The 14,154-nt window shown below is 32.8% G+C and overlaps 6 protein-coding genes across 9 annotated transcripts; 2 read left to right on the top strand and 4 right to left on the bottom strand.

The window, feature by feature from the left end:
- Positions 1-51: 51 nt before the first annotated feature.
- scf (Calumenin B scf) lies at positions 52-2,222 on the bottom strand. The gene is made up of 4 exons (XM_029305500.2): positions 1,834-2,222; positions 907-1,474; positions 713-828; positions 52-590 (listed from the first exon to the last, which is right to left on the bottom strand). Exons 1-4 carry the CDS (start codon positions 1,927-1,929, stop codon positions 402-404), a joined length of 969 nt encoding a protein of 322 aa, XP_029161333.1. The 5' UTR covers positions 1,930-2,222; the 3' UTR covers positions 52-401.
- A 365-nt stretch (positions 2,223-2,587) lies between these two features.
- On the bottom strand, positions 2,588-3,838 carry LOC114933051 (COX assembly mitochondrial protein homolog). Its single transcript, XM_029305488.2, has 3 exons — positions 3,707-3,838; positions 3,328-3,432; positions 2,588-3,215 (listed from the first exon to the last, which is right to left on the bottom strand). Exons 1-3 carry the CDS (start codon positions 3,762-3,764, stop codon positions 3,004-3,006), a joined length of 375 nt encoding a protein of 124 aa, XP_029161321.1. The 5' UTR covers positions 3,765-3,838; the 3' UTR covers positions 2,588-3,003.
- Positions 3,839-3,888: 50 nt separating this feature from the next.
- On the top strand, positions 3,889-5,543 carry Rpn11 (regulatory particle non-ATPase 11). The gene is made up of 6 exons (XM_029305478.2): positions 3,889-4,043; positions 4,209-4,321; positions 4,397-4,546; positions 4,620-4,883; positions 4,950-5,216; positions 5,317-5,543. Exons 2-6 carry the CDS (start codon positions 4,229-4,231, stop codon positions 5,476-5,478), a joined length of 936 nt encoding a protein of 311 aa, XP_029161311.1. The 5' UTR covers positions 3,889-4,043; positions 4,209-4,228; the 3' UTR covers positions 5,479-5,543.
- A 740-nt stretch (positions 5,544-6,283) lies between these two features.
- Nop60B (dyskerin pseudouridine synthase 1 Nop60B) lies at positions 6,284-9,117 on the bottom strand. The gene is made up of 8 exons (XM_029305434.2): positions 8,993-9,117; positions 8,520-8,644; positions 8,078-8,410; positions 7,596-8,006; positions 7,336-7,456; positions 6,898-7,151; positions 6,559-6,789; positions 6,284-6,436 (listed from the first exon to the last, which is right to left on the bottom strand). Exons 1-8 carry the CDS (start codon positions 9,003-9,005, stop codon positions 6,362-6,364), a joined length of 1,563 nt encoding a protein of 520 aa, XP_029161267.1. The 5' UTR covers positions 9,006-9,117; the 3' UTR covers positions 6,284-6,361.
- Positions 9,118-9,240: 123 nt separating this feature from the next.
- On the top strand, positions 9,241-11,868 carry LOC114933010 (uncharacterized). Of its 4 annotated transcripts, none has more exons than XM_029305462.2 (8): positions 9,241-9,296; positions 9,492-9,652; positions 10,072-10,431; positions 10,507-10,693; positions 10,799-10,954; positions 11,089-11,283; positions 11,374-11,631; positions 11,702-11,868. In XM_029305462.2, the coding sequence occupies exons 3-8, from the start codon at positions 10,083-10,085 to the stop codon at positions 11,766-11,768; spliced, it is 1,212 nt and encodes a 403-aa protein (XP_029161295.1). In that variant the 5' UTR covers positions 9,241-9,296; positions 9,492-9,652; positions 10,072-10,082; the 3' UTR covers positions 11,769-11,868. The 4 variants fall into 4 exon arrangements, with proteins under 4 accessions (XP_029161295.1, XP_029161291.1, XP_029161286.1 ...); XM_029305458.2 differs by lacking the exon at positions 9,241-9,296 and adding an exon at positions 9,303-9,432; XM_029305453.2 differs by lacking the exon at positions 9,241-9,296 and having other exon boundaries at positions 9,303-9,652.
- Positions 11,013-14,070, bottom strand: LOC114933030 (uncharacterized). Its single transcript, XM_029305467.2, has 4 exons — positions 13,583-14,070; positions 13,135-13,455; positions 12,801-13,031; positions 11,013-12,729 (listed from the first exon to the last, which is right to left on the bottom strand). Exons 1-4 carry the CDS (start codon positions 13,763-13,765, stop codon positions 12,280-12,282), a joined length of 1,185 nt encoding a protein of 394 aa, XP_029161300.1. The 5' UTR covers positions 13,766-14,070; the 3' UTR covers positions 11,013-12,279.
- Between the last annotated feature and the right edge of the window lie 84 nt (positions 14,071-14,154).

Consider the following 14,154-nt stretch of genomic DNA (forward strand, 5'->3'; position numbering starts at 1 on the left):
TAATATGAAGGATAATTAATATGTCAGGTATTCATAAAAAATATTAGTCAATTAAATCACAATATCAAAAGTTTATTATAGAACAACAGCTAATCAATCTTTATAGTTTTTGGCAGATATAGCATTTTATCATGCACTAGCATAATCTCTATATTATGAGTTATATAGATATTTATAACAATATAAATTTTATATTTTATATAATTTCACAATATAAAAAATTTCAAGATATAAAAAAACATATTTACGGAATAAATATAACTTTGTTTGTTATAAATAGAGAATCTCTCTGGCTCTTATTCTATAAGATTATTTACGAGCTAGAAGATCTTAAGTAGATCGTTATAAGTAAATTGTTCATTCAGTGATCTTTTTTGTTTATTTTATGAGATTGCACCTCGTTAAAACTCGTCATGCCTCGCTAACGCTTCGCCAAAGTCCGTCGCTTGTGACCCGACGAATATATCGTATTTTTCTAAAATTTCTTCCTTTGTGAGTTTGTGATCCGCGTCCGTGTCCGCTTCATAAATCAAGTGCCTAGACTCTGCCTCTGCGTGATCAAATTCCGCGGGGATAATCCACGTCTTTACCTATTTAAAATCAGAATTCGGATAATTTTATCATCACGAATTAATGATGTAAAGAAATAGTATTTTTTCAATTTTTTTCATATACATCTTTTTATAATAATTTTAAAATATGTAAATACTACCTCATCAGCATTTAAAAATCCATCCCCATCTTTATCTCTGTACAAAGAAAATTGTTCCTTCTCATTCTTCACCCATTCTGGCTCCTCTTCATCCTCGCTGCCTCTGTACATATCACCTGTTAACAAGTTGAAGATTTCAGTTTAAGGATTGCTTAAGCTAACTCTTTCAAGTGTAACAAAGAATATCTATTTACCAATATATTCTTTAAGAGATATCTTTCCATCTCCATCTTTATCAATGTCCTCCATTGTTTCTAACACTATCACGTCTTTCATGTGATCTGCGTGTTCAGCATGAAGGAAGGAAGTGAATTCCTCCTTGGTCAGAGCGTCGTCGCCGTCCAAATCCGCTGCGGACCATCTTCTGCGATCTCTTTTCAGCATTTCAACATATGAAAAGGACTCATCATTTGATTTATCCTGCTGCTCCTTCTCATATTCCTCTATATCACCATAAACCATTGCTGTATATTCTTGCCATTTTATTTTATCTTTATCATCTGGATTATGAGATCTCCATTGACGTTCCACATCATCCCTAATGTAGCGCTGTTGTGTATACATTATCCAATCCTTAAGTTCTTCTTGTGTCACATAGCCATCCTTATCGTTGTCTATTTTATCAACAATTATTCCTAGTCGTCTGGTGCTTTCTTCAGGAGTAAGCTGATCAAAAGTTTTAGCTTCTTCTCCGAGGAAAGCTTCATGGTCATAGGCTGAATTATGTTGTGAGTTGATATAATGTTCTTCATGACTTACATCCTAAAATATATGCAATACGCTTGATCAATTCTTTTGAAACTACAATTATTTCTTCATTTCTTACAACTTTAATAATTAAATATAATAATATTAAATATAATTAAAATATAATAAAAATATTAAATAATAATATTAAAATATAATATTAAAATTAAAATATAATAAATATTATATTAAAAAAATAATATTAAATTAATATTAAAATATAATATAAAAATGTATAAGTTTAAAATTGATAAATTCAGTTTTTTCTAACAACAAGAAACAAAATAATTAAAAATATTAACGGAATAAAATTAAGAATTAAATCAAATATATAATTCTCAATATTTATTATTATCCTCAATTTTTCTTCTAACCTTGTTTAAAATACGATGCTCCGCGTCCGGCTTCGGGATCGCCGTCGCCAGGATTGAGAAAGCGAAAAAGATTTGCAGGAACATGAGATGTAGCATTCCACGGAAATGTGTGAGAGAAAAAAGGGACCCTCGTCAGCTGCGAAAAACTCGGGCGCGAGGAATCTCCGAGTCTCTTTTTCCCCACCGTAACAGACGACGAGTCCTCTTCTTCCGCGACTCTTCGACTTCCACATCAGCAAGAATAACGAAACCAAACCGAACGCCGCACACACCCCCACCTCTTAATCTCGTGCGTTTGTGTGGGAAAACGTGCGATTCTTTCGGACGAGGAACGCTCGTTGGATGTTCGACGGCTATTCTCGAGAAACGAATCCGCAGCCTCCACGTGGATCCTACTGCGAGAGAGCTAGGAACTCTTGAAAGAGACATATATAGAACTCTTGCTGCGTGCAACTCCAACTTATGCTATTATATTTGTAACAGATATGTAAATATTAAAAAAATAGTAATTGAAAAATTTTATTATTTTTTTTTTAAATTTAATTTTTTTGCAAGATATTTGAGATACAGACAAATTAAATCAATTTTTAATAATTGAGAAATCGTTAAATTTTTGAAGTTTAACCTAATCCTTTGTACAATTTCTTTTTACTCAGATTTTTTATTTAAAACAACATTGTACAACAAAATAAAGCTTGTTTTCTATATTACAGTTCATATATATTAGGAGCTTTAAAATAATATTTTCAACATATATCAATAAAATTTTTATTTTATTATATAAATATTTTCTCACAGTCTACTATTTCTTTTAATAATAAAGTAACAGCATGAAAATGCTGAACACTGTCTTTACATAGACATGTAAATAAGAGGACAGCGATCCAAAATACTTCACTTTATGTACATTCAATTAATATACAAGAATTTGCTATACAAAAATTCAAAACAAGTAGTAAAAGCAGTATATCAATCAAAATTAACATAATAATTTAATTTCCAATTGCGCATTTGACTTTTCTACTGCATTTTGAAATAATTTGCATAATATTCTATGACTTTTCTATTGAAAAAGTTATCCACATATCAATTGTACAGATATCATACTTAGTAAATTTATAATGAAACAACATAAACAATCCTGATATTATCTATTTGTTATCTTTATATTTATAACGATGCTTCTAGTCTGGCAGCTCTTTTCTTTTTAGGAATTCCAGTCTTCCTGAATTCACTTCTTTCATTTAGATATTGTTCTGTACATTCTTTAATAAAGTCTTGATTATAATACCACTTTTCCATGCACGATTTCATTACATCATTTTCCTTCCTACACTTTATAACGTTTAACAATCCTGAATTGAGACAGCAGTCATGGAACTCTGTAGAGGAAAATATTATGTATATAGTTAATTCAAATATTCTATATATATAAACTCATATATATAAATATAAATATCTTATATATATAAACAATATAAATTAAATAATTACCTTTAACTTCTGCAACGCATTTCTCTGTTTTCGTTCTTTCTCGCATTAACTTTGGTATCAGCACATCCTTCTCCACTTTCCTCAAGCTCTTATCATTAGGATCGCCTGAAATAAATATGTAAAAGTTTTACTCCAGAGTTAAAAAAAAAAAAAAAATAGAATTACAATATTTAGAGAGCTGCTAAATAAACAAAACATGTATTAAAAAATGTCTAATTGTCCTAGATTTTATTATTAGCTTTTCATTAAATTATTGAGAATAAAAATATATAACCTATATTTTCGTACTTTCGTAATGCTTCAGTATCAGTAAGAAAAAATAAATTATATTAATTTTCTCGCAATATTTTATCATTCGCGAATAAAATAAAAATGTTACCCAATCCCTTCGGTCCCCCGGAAAGTTTAGGCGAAAGAATCGAATATTCTTCCTTCATTGTATATTTTGCATTACTTTTTTTTGTTGTATGTTGTATATTTTGGGGTATCAGCTGTCAGAGGGCGCAATAAGCGTTGGTTGGCCGAAATACGTGGGGGAGTTTGACATCTCTGTTCGTTCACCTCTCCTCTCCTCTTCACGCTTCTGAAGCTGAAGACAACCAACAGGCTGCGCTCGTGATTATGCACATTTGAAGCTTGTCAGAGTGACTCCGAGAGGAATGGTCATTCGGTTCGTTGCGACGAAAAGGGAATTCTCTCGTTGAAGACGAATCATCGTAAGAGCAACTTCTGTTCTAATATAAAATTGCGTAAATCGATACCAAAAAATCTCCGGGAGAGTCAAAATCGACGTAGCGTTCTTTTCTTAACCTCTAGAAAATCTCACACGACGCTTCGAATCTCTGATAAGCTTTTATATTATATTTTTCGAATATTCGCAGAGTTCAAGTGACACATCAAGATGGACAGACTGTTACGATTAGGCGGTGGAATGCCGGGTTTAAATCAAGGACCACCCCCTTCCGATGCGCCTGTTGTTGACACAGCTGAGCAGGTATCTGTATATAGATTTAAATATTCGTCCGTTTATCTTCTTTGAGATCGCTGACAGTTTGTTTCGTTTCCACAGGTATACATATCATCCTTGGCCCTCTTAAAAATGCTTAAGCACGGTCGTGCTGGAGTACCAATGGAAGTGATGGGTTTGATGCTGGGAGAATTTGTCGATGATTACACTGTTCGCGTTATTGATGTATTTGCTATGCCGCAAACAGGAACGGTAAATGTTAAAAATGCGTTTAAAAATGCATGAAATAGATTTTACGACACTGAGATATATTACATTATTTCAGGGTGTCAGTGTAGAGGCGGTGGATCCAGTGTTTCAAGCAAAGATGTTAGACATGCTGAAGCAGACTGGTCGGCCAGAAATGGTAGTGGGCTGGTATCATTCTCATCCTGGTTTTGGTTGCTGGCTGTCCGGAGTAGATATTAACACTCAACAGTCTTTCGAGGCTCTCAGTGAAAGAGCTGTAGCTGTTGTTATTGATCCTATACAATCGGTGAAGGGAAAGGTTGTCATTGATGCATTTAGATTAATCAATCCAAACATGATGGTGAGTATACTCGTATCGATTGTGTATGTCTTCTGATTGTGATCCCAAGTATTATGTTAATTGTAGGTCTTGGGACAAGAACCGAGGCAAACAACGTCGAATTTAGGCCATCTACAGAAACCCTCGGTACAAGCGCTGATACACGGATTAAATCGACATTATTACAGTATTAGTATTAATTATCGCAAAAACGAGTTGGAACAGAAAATGCTGCTGAATTTACATAAAAAGACATGGATGGACGGTCTGACCCTTGCCGAATATTCGGAACACAGTCGACTCAATGAGAATATTGTTTCAGAGATGCTTGAACTTGCAAAGAATTACAATAAGGTGAAACATTGACAATTTTAAAATTTTACAAGTTCTTATTTACATATGATACTAGATATTTTAAATTTCTGTTACTATAATGATTAAAATATTTTTATAGGCCTTGGAGGAAGAAGAAAAGATGACACCAGAACAATTAGCAATAAAGAATGTGGGCAAGCAAGATCCGAAAAGACATCTTGAGGAAAAAGTGGATACACTAATGGCTACAAATATTGTTCAGTGTTTGGGAGCTATGCTTGACACAGTTGTATTTAAATAATTGTTTTCGATACACCATTCGCAATATGATATTTAAAGGAAATATACATCTTTTTAAAATAAAAATGATACTTTTTTGATATTCATAACTAATGCAAACACTATGCGCTAGTTTTGTGTAAATCTTTATTGAAGATATATACTATCTTTATGAATCTATTTACTTGTTGAACTGAATTATACATATATATATATATTACAAATTGTAAATTATGATATGTAAATGGTAAATGTTTAATGAACCAAGGAATCATTCATACATCATAGATATATTAACAATGAGGTAATATACAGTGAATTAAAAAAAGCATTATTGAATTATACAGTGAAATAAGAGTTTATCAAATGTGACATTTATCATAACAGATATTTGGAATCTTGATTAATTATATGGAACATCTGAGATTTTTTCTAGAATCTATGATCTCACACTACCATATAATAATAATTTATATAATTTCCTGTGTTATAGAGAACATTCATTTTACTAAAAATATATATCAGTGATATACATAAAAATATATAATTCTTATCATGATAAAAAAAATATTATATGAGTAGTACACTCTCTTAATTATTCTTATCAATCTTATTAGGATAAGAATTAGAAATTGTAATTTGAAATATTTTACATTGGAATCCATACATCTGAAAAAATGACATAAATGCAATAAGGCGTCAGCAAACGTAAAGAAAAAGTTAAATATAAAAAAATTGTTTGTTTTATACTCTTAAAATATTAATTAAATTGAGGAATTTTTGTACAACATATAAAATTGGGTTTTTAGGCTAGAGAATCTAACATATAAAGAAAAAGAAAATAATGTTGTATTTTATGTAACAATTAATTTTTTTTTGCATCAATTTTTGCATAAAAAATCCATCTAACTCGGTGTGGGTTCTCGGTTTTTATCCTTTTTCTTCTTCTTTTTCCTTTTTTCTTCCTTTACTGAAGACTCCTGCAATATATATCATGTAATTATATATATCCAAAATTATATTTAAATACATACATAATTTTATAAATATACATATATTCAAAAATTTTCTGATATTCAAATTAAAACCATGATTTAATTACCCCACTAGCGCCTTCTTCCACTACCATAGATTCTTCACCTTCCGTGTTTTGCTTTTCCTTTTTTTTCTTTTTCTTGTCTTTTTTCTCTTTCTTTTTCTCTTTTGGTGATGATATTTCCGGCGATATTTCTTCTTGTCTTACAGAAACATTTGTTGTATCCATTGTTGTATCAATATTTGTATCATCTTCTCTTTTCCTTTTTCTAGAGCCAACATCACCATTCTTCTCCGTCTACATTTATTTAAATATTTTATAAATAATCAATATCTTATATAAATATATAAACATCTATTTACAGGAAAAACAAAATATTAGAAAATTAAAATAATTAAGACTTGCCTTAATTTCTACTGCTGGCGTTGCTTGTGCAGAATAGTACGTATAATTTTGTAACCAAGTAGCAGGTGTATTTTCATTTGGTTTCCCATGTTTATCCAAAGTTCCTTCATCAATCATACGCCTTTTTTGCAATGCTTTAGGACCCAAACCCCATTTTCTTGGATATGCATCTCTCTCCATGATTACCCTTTTGATTTTTGCAGCCACTCCATGATCACAAGAAGCCATAGTTGGAGAGGTCATCAAAGCTATGGCTAAATATGGAAATAAATATATAAATAAAATTGTTCCAAAATTGTTTAAAAATTATAAATAAGTTTTTTAAAACTAAATATAGAATAAACTTTGAATTTCACTTACAAGTTGAACAATAACGTAAGAAGTTAAATAATATACGACCCGTCGTTATTTTTATAATTATTTTAAAAATATACTTACCAAGTGCAACAGCTTCGCCTTTAGTAGTTACAATTACAATTTCTTGATTTAATTCTATCCCTTGGTCATACATTATAATGCCTGGCAGCATTATTTTTGCTCCATAACAAATTGCATTCACCTACAAATTTATAACATATCATTCAATAAATAAGTATTAATAAATAAAATTAAACTTAAAAAAATCTAGTTTTATATCAATTAAGAAATGATCAAGAAATAAAATAAGAAATTAATTAAGAAATAAGTCGAATACGTACGGCGCTGTCCTTCAAAATAATTCTCTTGTGATTCATTAATAGCACTTCTAATGGTTTTATAACTCTCCTTAAATAAGATTCATCTCCATGATGTTCGTATAACCATTGAGCATCAAGAATGTCATGCATTGTAACCATGGCATCTTTTTCGGATTGAACACCCGAACGAATCCTTCGTAATTCTTGCATATTAGCACCAGTCCCTACATAGAGGCCAAGATGGACACACATGGTTCTAATGTATGAGCCAGCTTCGCAGCTAACACGAAATACTCCCATATTAGTTTCTTTGTTAAAATCGAGTAATTCATTCTCATATACTGTCCTAACGCGAAGCTGTCTTTTGACCGCCGCTATCAATGGTGGCCTTTGAAAGAGAGCGCCATGTAATTTTTCCAATGAGTGCTTTACCTAAATCATGTAACACATTAGTATATGATATCTTGTATGTAAGGTATCTTAGTAACATTCCAATGATTTACCTTCTGAATACTTTCTGGCGCAGAGTGGAGTTTAAAGACAGCAACATATTCCTTTCCAGCAGACTGTTGCGACTTGGCTAATCTAGTTGCTCTATCTATACAAACTATCAAACATCCTGATACTTTAGGATCCAATGTGCCCGAGTGACCAGTCTTATCCACTTTTAAAATCCTCTTTATCCAAGCTACCACCTCGTGCGATGATGGATTACATGGTTTGTCCAAGTTGATACATCCTGACTTTATGTACTCTGATAAACTACGATTGAGTGGAGTAGAACCACTCGTTAAGGGAGTAAAATGATTTGTACGTGTCAGCATTTTGTCAAAATTCTGCAATAAATAGACAAAAGTATACTTTCCTTATCTATTTCCTATTGTATCCCATGTAGTTATTATTAATGTCTAAAATAGATCTACACACAAAAAACAGATTACCAACCTTAAACAATAGAGGCCAATCCTTACATTCCAGCTTCACCTCCACCTTAGAGGGTTCTATCTCGCACTTCATCGTCCTTTGAATTTCGCCAAGCGATGCCTTGTTCTTCTTCTTCTTACTCTTATCTACAACAAAGGCGACAATAACCTAATCTATATCTTAATTTCTGTACAATTATATACAGTAAATTCCTTTTTTTTCGAATCAAATTCGCTAGAGCGAATTTCGTGCACAAAAGCTCTCCATGTGTCAGCATTTTGCAATATTTCTGACAATACTGTCATTTTAATTGACTATGAAATTAAGCAAGGACACGTGTACATCATCATATAAAATGGAAATCATAACAGAAACCATGCGGTCCGAGACGCCGCAGATGGTCACAATAATATAAGAAAGCATGAGCATTCAAAGTTGGATGTCGAAAGAAAAGATTTTGTGATACGCGTAAAAAAATTATATTTATTACTTACCGTCTTCTGCCATTTTCAAGTTTTTAATTTACAACGCCTGTAAATTGCACACAACTTCGAACCTAAAAATACTCCGAATCACACCGTGCTGCTTCTTCTTCCCCTTTGAATAAAGTTGAATAGAAAGGCAATCGAACGATATATTTCTAGGTGTCCAAGGATTTATGAATACCACTCCATCTATACACACTTCCCTTTCGCAAACTAAAGTGACAACGAGAACTATCGAAATCTCGAAACAATAAACATGTCATATCGCGAAGTCGATCGAAAAATATTTTTGAATTATCTCGACAATATAAATGTATTTTCTGATTTTTATATCGAAACAAAAATTGTGCACACACACACATAGCTATCGAAATCTCATTTTCCTTTTATGTGTAATCTCTGATAAATTTCGATAAATAATCTTTGAATATTTATTACAATAAAACAATGTTAGTAGTCGTATATGTCATATGTCATTGATCAGCTGATAGTTACAGTGGTGTTTCAGTTGCAGTGGTCAGGCTATCAAATTTTTATGCATTATGCGTTTATACAAGATTAACAAGTGTATAAAGCATAACAAGTAAAAAAATTGGAGAGAATAAAGGAAAACAGGAGATAAAAATGCATCTGTGCTGGATTCACTGCCACAGAGGAGAAATAAAAAAAGTACATATATGTATATTCGTAACTATACAATCTGCTTTGCTCAGATAAATCAAGATACTAACAAATCATTATTTCTGACTAACAATAATCCAGTCATTAATTTACCATGGGTGAACGAAACGTCAAAACGTTAATTTTTCCCCTTTCGATGCTTCGGTTTCGTCCAGAAGCGGAGGCTTTATCGATTGCACAGACTAACGAAATGAAATATTCTCGTGAAATTTTTGCACGATCCGACTGCTATCATGGAAGCTTATTAATACAGATGTTGGGAGCAGGCAAAGTTATTTTGGGCGTGTAACTGTTAACCTCAGAAATGCACACCTAGATCCTGCTGATTTTAACATTGACACATCTCACTCATAACTCTGACATTCTGGGAATATTCTTTAACTAATCTTGTTTAAACATGGATCCAGATTCCATAGAGATGGCAAACGAAATCAAGAGCAAAGTCATACTACACTGGAACTGTCGAGGTCTTGTGGAATTTCCAGAAGTAATAAGATCGCACGGTAGTCACATTCAAGAGATATATCTTAAATGGAACAAGCTCACTACTCTGCCACCCTGGATCATAGAACTGTTTAATGTAACCAACTTGTACATGTATGGCAATCTGATCGAACAATTGCCCAAGGAACTCGGTCAGATGAGTCAGTTGACAGTGTTGGATCTAAGTGCTAATAAACTGGAACAGATACCTTCCTGTATCGGTAATCTGAGGAATCTAAAGTCCTTATTCTTAAATGACAACTTCATAGAAAGATTACCAATTGGTAAGTTTTATTACTAGCTATATGTTCTATCATGAGAATAAAGAATTTATTAATTTTTCTGATGAACAAAAACAGAATTGAGCAACCTCAGTAATCTGGAAATACTATCTATCTCGGGCAATCAGATTGTTGCACTACCAGAATGGACTGGCTCTTTACCAAAACTTAAAGAATTGTATATAGATAACAATAAGTTGAGAGAACTACCTAACAGATTGACTATAGCTCCTGAACTTGCTATGATCTCTGTGTGTTCAAACAGGTTGTTATTATTTATATTAATATTTTATAAAAACTATAAGAAAGTTGCAGTCTATCAGCAATTAATTTATATTTTTTAATTTTGTACAACGAATGTTTATTGTAGGTTAAGATATTTACCATTGAATGGATTTTTATCAGCTCCCTGTATCCGATTTGATGCAAATGAATACTTAAATTATGTGTCTTATCCTCTTCTACTTCAACTACTTTCGCAACTTCGGACGACGGTTGTACACGACAGAGGCAGTTTGGCATTTGGGTGAGCTCTTTAGAGATGTTAATAATCAGGATATGTACTTATCAATGTAACTAAAAGATAAATTCTGAGCAGTTATTATTTATTACATATACAAAGTAAATTTGTAAATAATCTATATACATATGTAATCACAGGTGTTTTAAAACACATTATGACACTACTGTGTTAAATACAAATATGAAATTGTACATAGAGATGAAGGGTTTGTATGAAATGAACGCCGACATTATAATTGAATTACCACGGCAGCTCTTAAAAATTCACGAAGTTCAGGAAAACACAATCTGTTCCCTATGGGAATTAGCACTGCGAAGAATTTATATCGAGAGGTAATTCAGAAGATGCCTTATGTAAAAATATCAGGAATATTTTCATTTATCGATAGAATATAAATATCTTATAATTCAACACATTTTTAGTTACAAACACACCCTCAATGTGTTCACTTCTCCTCCAAATGTAACAATAATCTACGAATCTCTTCTCAAGAATACTAAATTGGACTTTACATTATCTTCTACAAATTATACTTTATACAGTTTATTAATGAATGGACCTGCCAGTATCTGTATAAATACACAGTGTCAGCAACCTATATTTACAGAAGCGTGGATCATTATCGGTATCAGCCGTTACGCAGAGTCCATGATAATGATAGCTTTATGTTGTAGCAAAAGGTAACGTATAAAATAATTGTATAGTACCTGAGTATATATCAGTTCTCATAAGTCTTCTTTAACTTTGCAGTTGCGCCACTACATTTGCTACACATTCAAATATGACTATTAAGCTTCATTGGCACTCGATCAATTGATGAATTGATTCTCCTCATTTAGATATTGATAGGTACTTAATTAATGCACATTTGTATGTAAAAGATATTAGCGAAATAAAAAATTTCTTTTTTGTTGAAATGTGAAAGAATCCTGTGATAATAGTCTGTAAATTAAATTTCTAGAGCTTGCTATACAATAATAATTTATTCTGCAGCAGTTAATTGTTAAACTGATGAATATTCTGTTTGATAATGCCCAGTAAGAATTCAGATTCTTATATCATAATAGATTAAAATTAAATTATTATAATATCATATATGGTTGAATATAGCTTTCTCTAGATATTATCAAGACTAGAGTAAATAGTATTTTTTTTTTATCAATATATAAAATATACCTTATAATTTTGAGATGCGACGTATCTTCCATGTAATATATAAAAAGTTAAATTTCTTTTTTTTAGATTTCATTTGTTTTCACATAAAATTAAATCGCGGAAAATTTTTTCTTCTTTATATATAGTCCATAGATGTTGATTTGATGATTTACTCAAGCGATCAGAAGATCTAACGCTTTGTCGCGATCAAAATTACACTTCACTAACGCCGCGGAGACTGCATCTTCATGAAATCCTAAATCTTTCAATGTACATAAATTTTCATAGTACATTCTTGCTTTTGATTGATCGTGTTGCGTGAGTGTCAGTGCTTTCTCGGCGTAATCATTCGGGACGCCGTTTTCCTCTAGAGACTGGACGGCCAATAGATATTCTACGATTTTCTTCTCGTGTATACGACCTAATTCCAACACCGCGCGTGCCGCTCTACACTTAGGAAATCCCATGTCACTTAACTGCATCACCAACTTTAAATCGTCCTCTGTCATACTCGACAACAAATCAGTTGGTGATTTGGCGTGATTCGACATCGCATCATCATGTCTCGGAGTTGTACATTCGTCACTATCCGGACTCTCCAAATCGGGCCACGGTTTCCAATTCTGTTGCAAAAATATAACAATTATAAAATCAGTTATAAACTATAATTTAAAAAAAAAATAAGATTTATTACCTCCATAACAGGTCGTTCTAATTCCTTTTGAAGTTCCTGCATTATTGCTGAAATGCTACGATGATTTTCAATATCAGCTAGTTCATCTTCATCGGCTTGACTGTCCACTGGAGTCTTTACATTATCGACTTTCTCTTCCTTGGAAATTTCTGAAGTGTCATCGATCGATAATTCATTTATAATATTCTCCAATTTTCCTGCTGGTACCCATTGTGATCTAGGTTGTAAAACCTGCATAAAAAATATCAAGTTTGAGACAATCATCAAATTTATCTATACCATTTGAATTATATATGAAAAATAAACTTTGTAGAGTGATTATTTAGTCTCTCACCTGTGCCAATTCCTCCATATCGTTAATAGTTTTTAATTCCATGTTGTCAAAGGGACTGCTTGTGTCATTATCAAAGTCAGCAAAGTCTAGACCTCCATTGGTCTTTGCATGAAGGTCCTGAAGATCATTCGCTGGAGGTGACAAAGGTTGTGGTGTAAGTATTGTCGTCTCCGGAGCAGGTGCCGCATTGATAGGCAATTGTTTCACGCAGTCCAGTGGCGGTGACGGAGGAGTTTCCTCTTTCTCTTTTTTCCTCTTTTCCTTCAATCGAGCTTGAAGAGCTTTGCTGTAGGCCTGTCTGGCTTTGCGCCATTCGCACATCTGGACACAAATTAATTTATCAGCTCAAGGATAATTTAAAGAACAAAACGAGTTGTAAAATAACTTCTCCACGTGGTATACGGAATGTCAAAATATTATGACGTTTGACGTAATGATTACACCTCACCTTTTCGAGTACCGATTTCTCCAAACTGAAGTCGTACGTCAGCTTCGACACGTCAGGCAAACGGTTGTTGTAAGCTGCTGGGAGACCGATTTTCCTCGGCGGTTTGTAGGCCTCCGCGATTTTGACATGAACGCCGTCCATATAAGACGCGACTAGATCGCATTGTGCCGAAAATCGAGCCATATCTTTCGGATCCGTGGAGGAAAAATGTGAGAAAAATTCTCGTTTTATTCACTATCCTCGGGACATAACCTCTCACTTACATCGCAAGAAATCTCATTCGATCGCGTTACAGGTCGCATATCGCTGATGCATCACGCGTGCAATTTGCAATTCAATTGAACATCATACTTTCTCTCTCTCTTTCGCGGCTTGAGACTCGAGATATCTCTTTAATATCTGAAACGCCAAAAATACACTGTTATTTGACAGATCGAAATAGCCTGGCTGTCACCATTAGCCGCCATATTGCTATTTAGCGAAGATTTGAACCACAATCGAACCTCGATTTATCATAGGGTTCGAATCTTTGCTAAATAAAAATTTTACTTTTTACATTATATTATAATGTC

This window comes from Nylanderia fulva, unplaced genomic scaffold (genome assembly GCF_048542155.1).
Source record: "Nylanderia fulva isolate GAGA-0341 unplaced genomic scaffold, ASM4854215v1 Scaffold23, whole genome shotgun sequence".
NCBI lineage: Eukaryota > Metazoa > Arthropoda > Insecta > Hymenoptera > Formicidae > Nylanderia > Nylanderia fulva.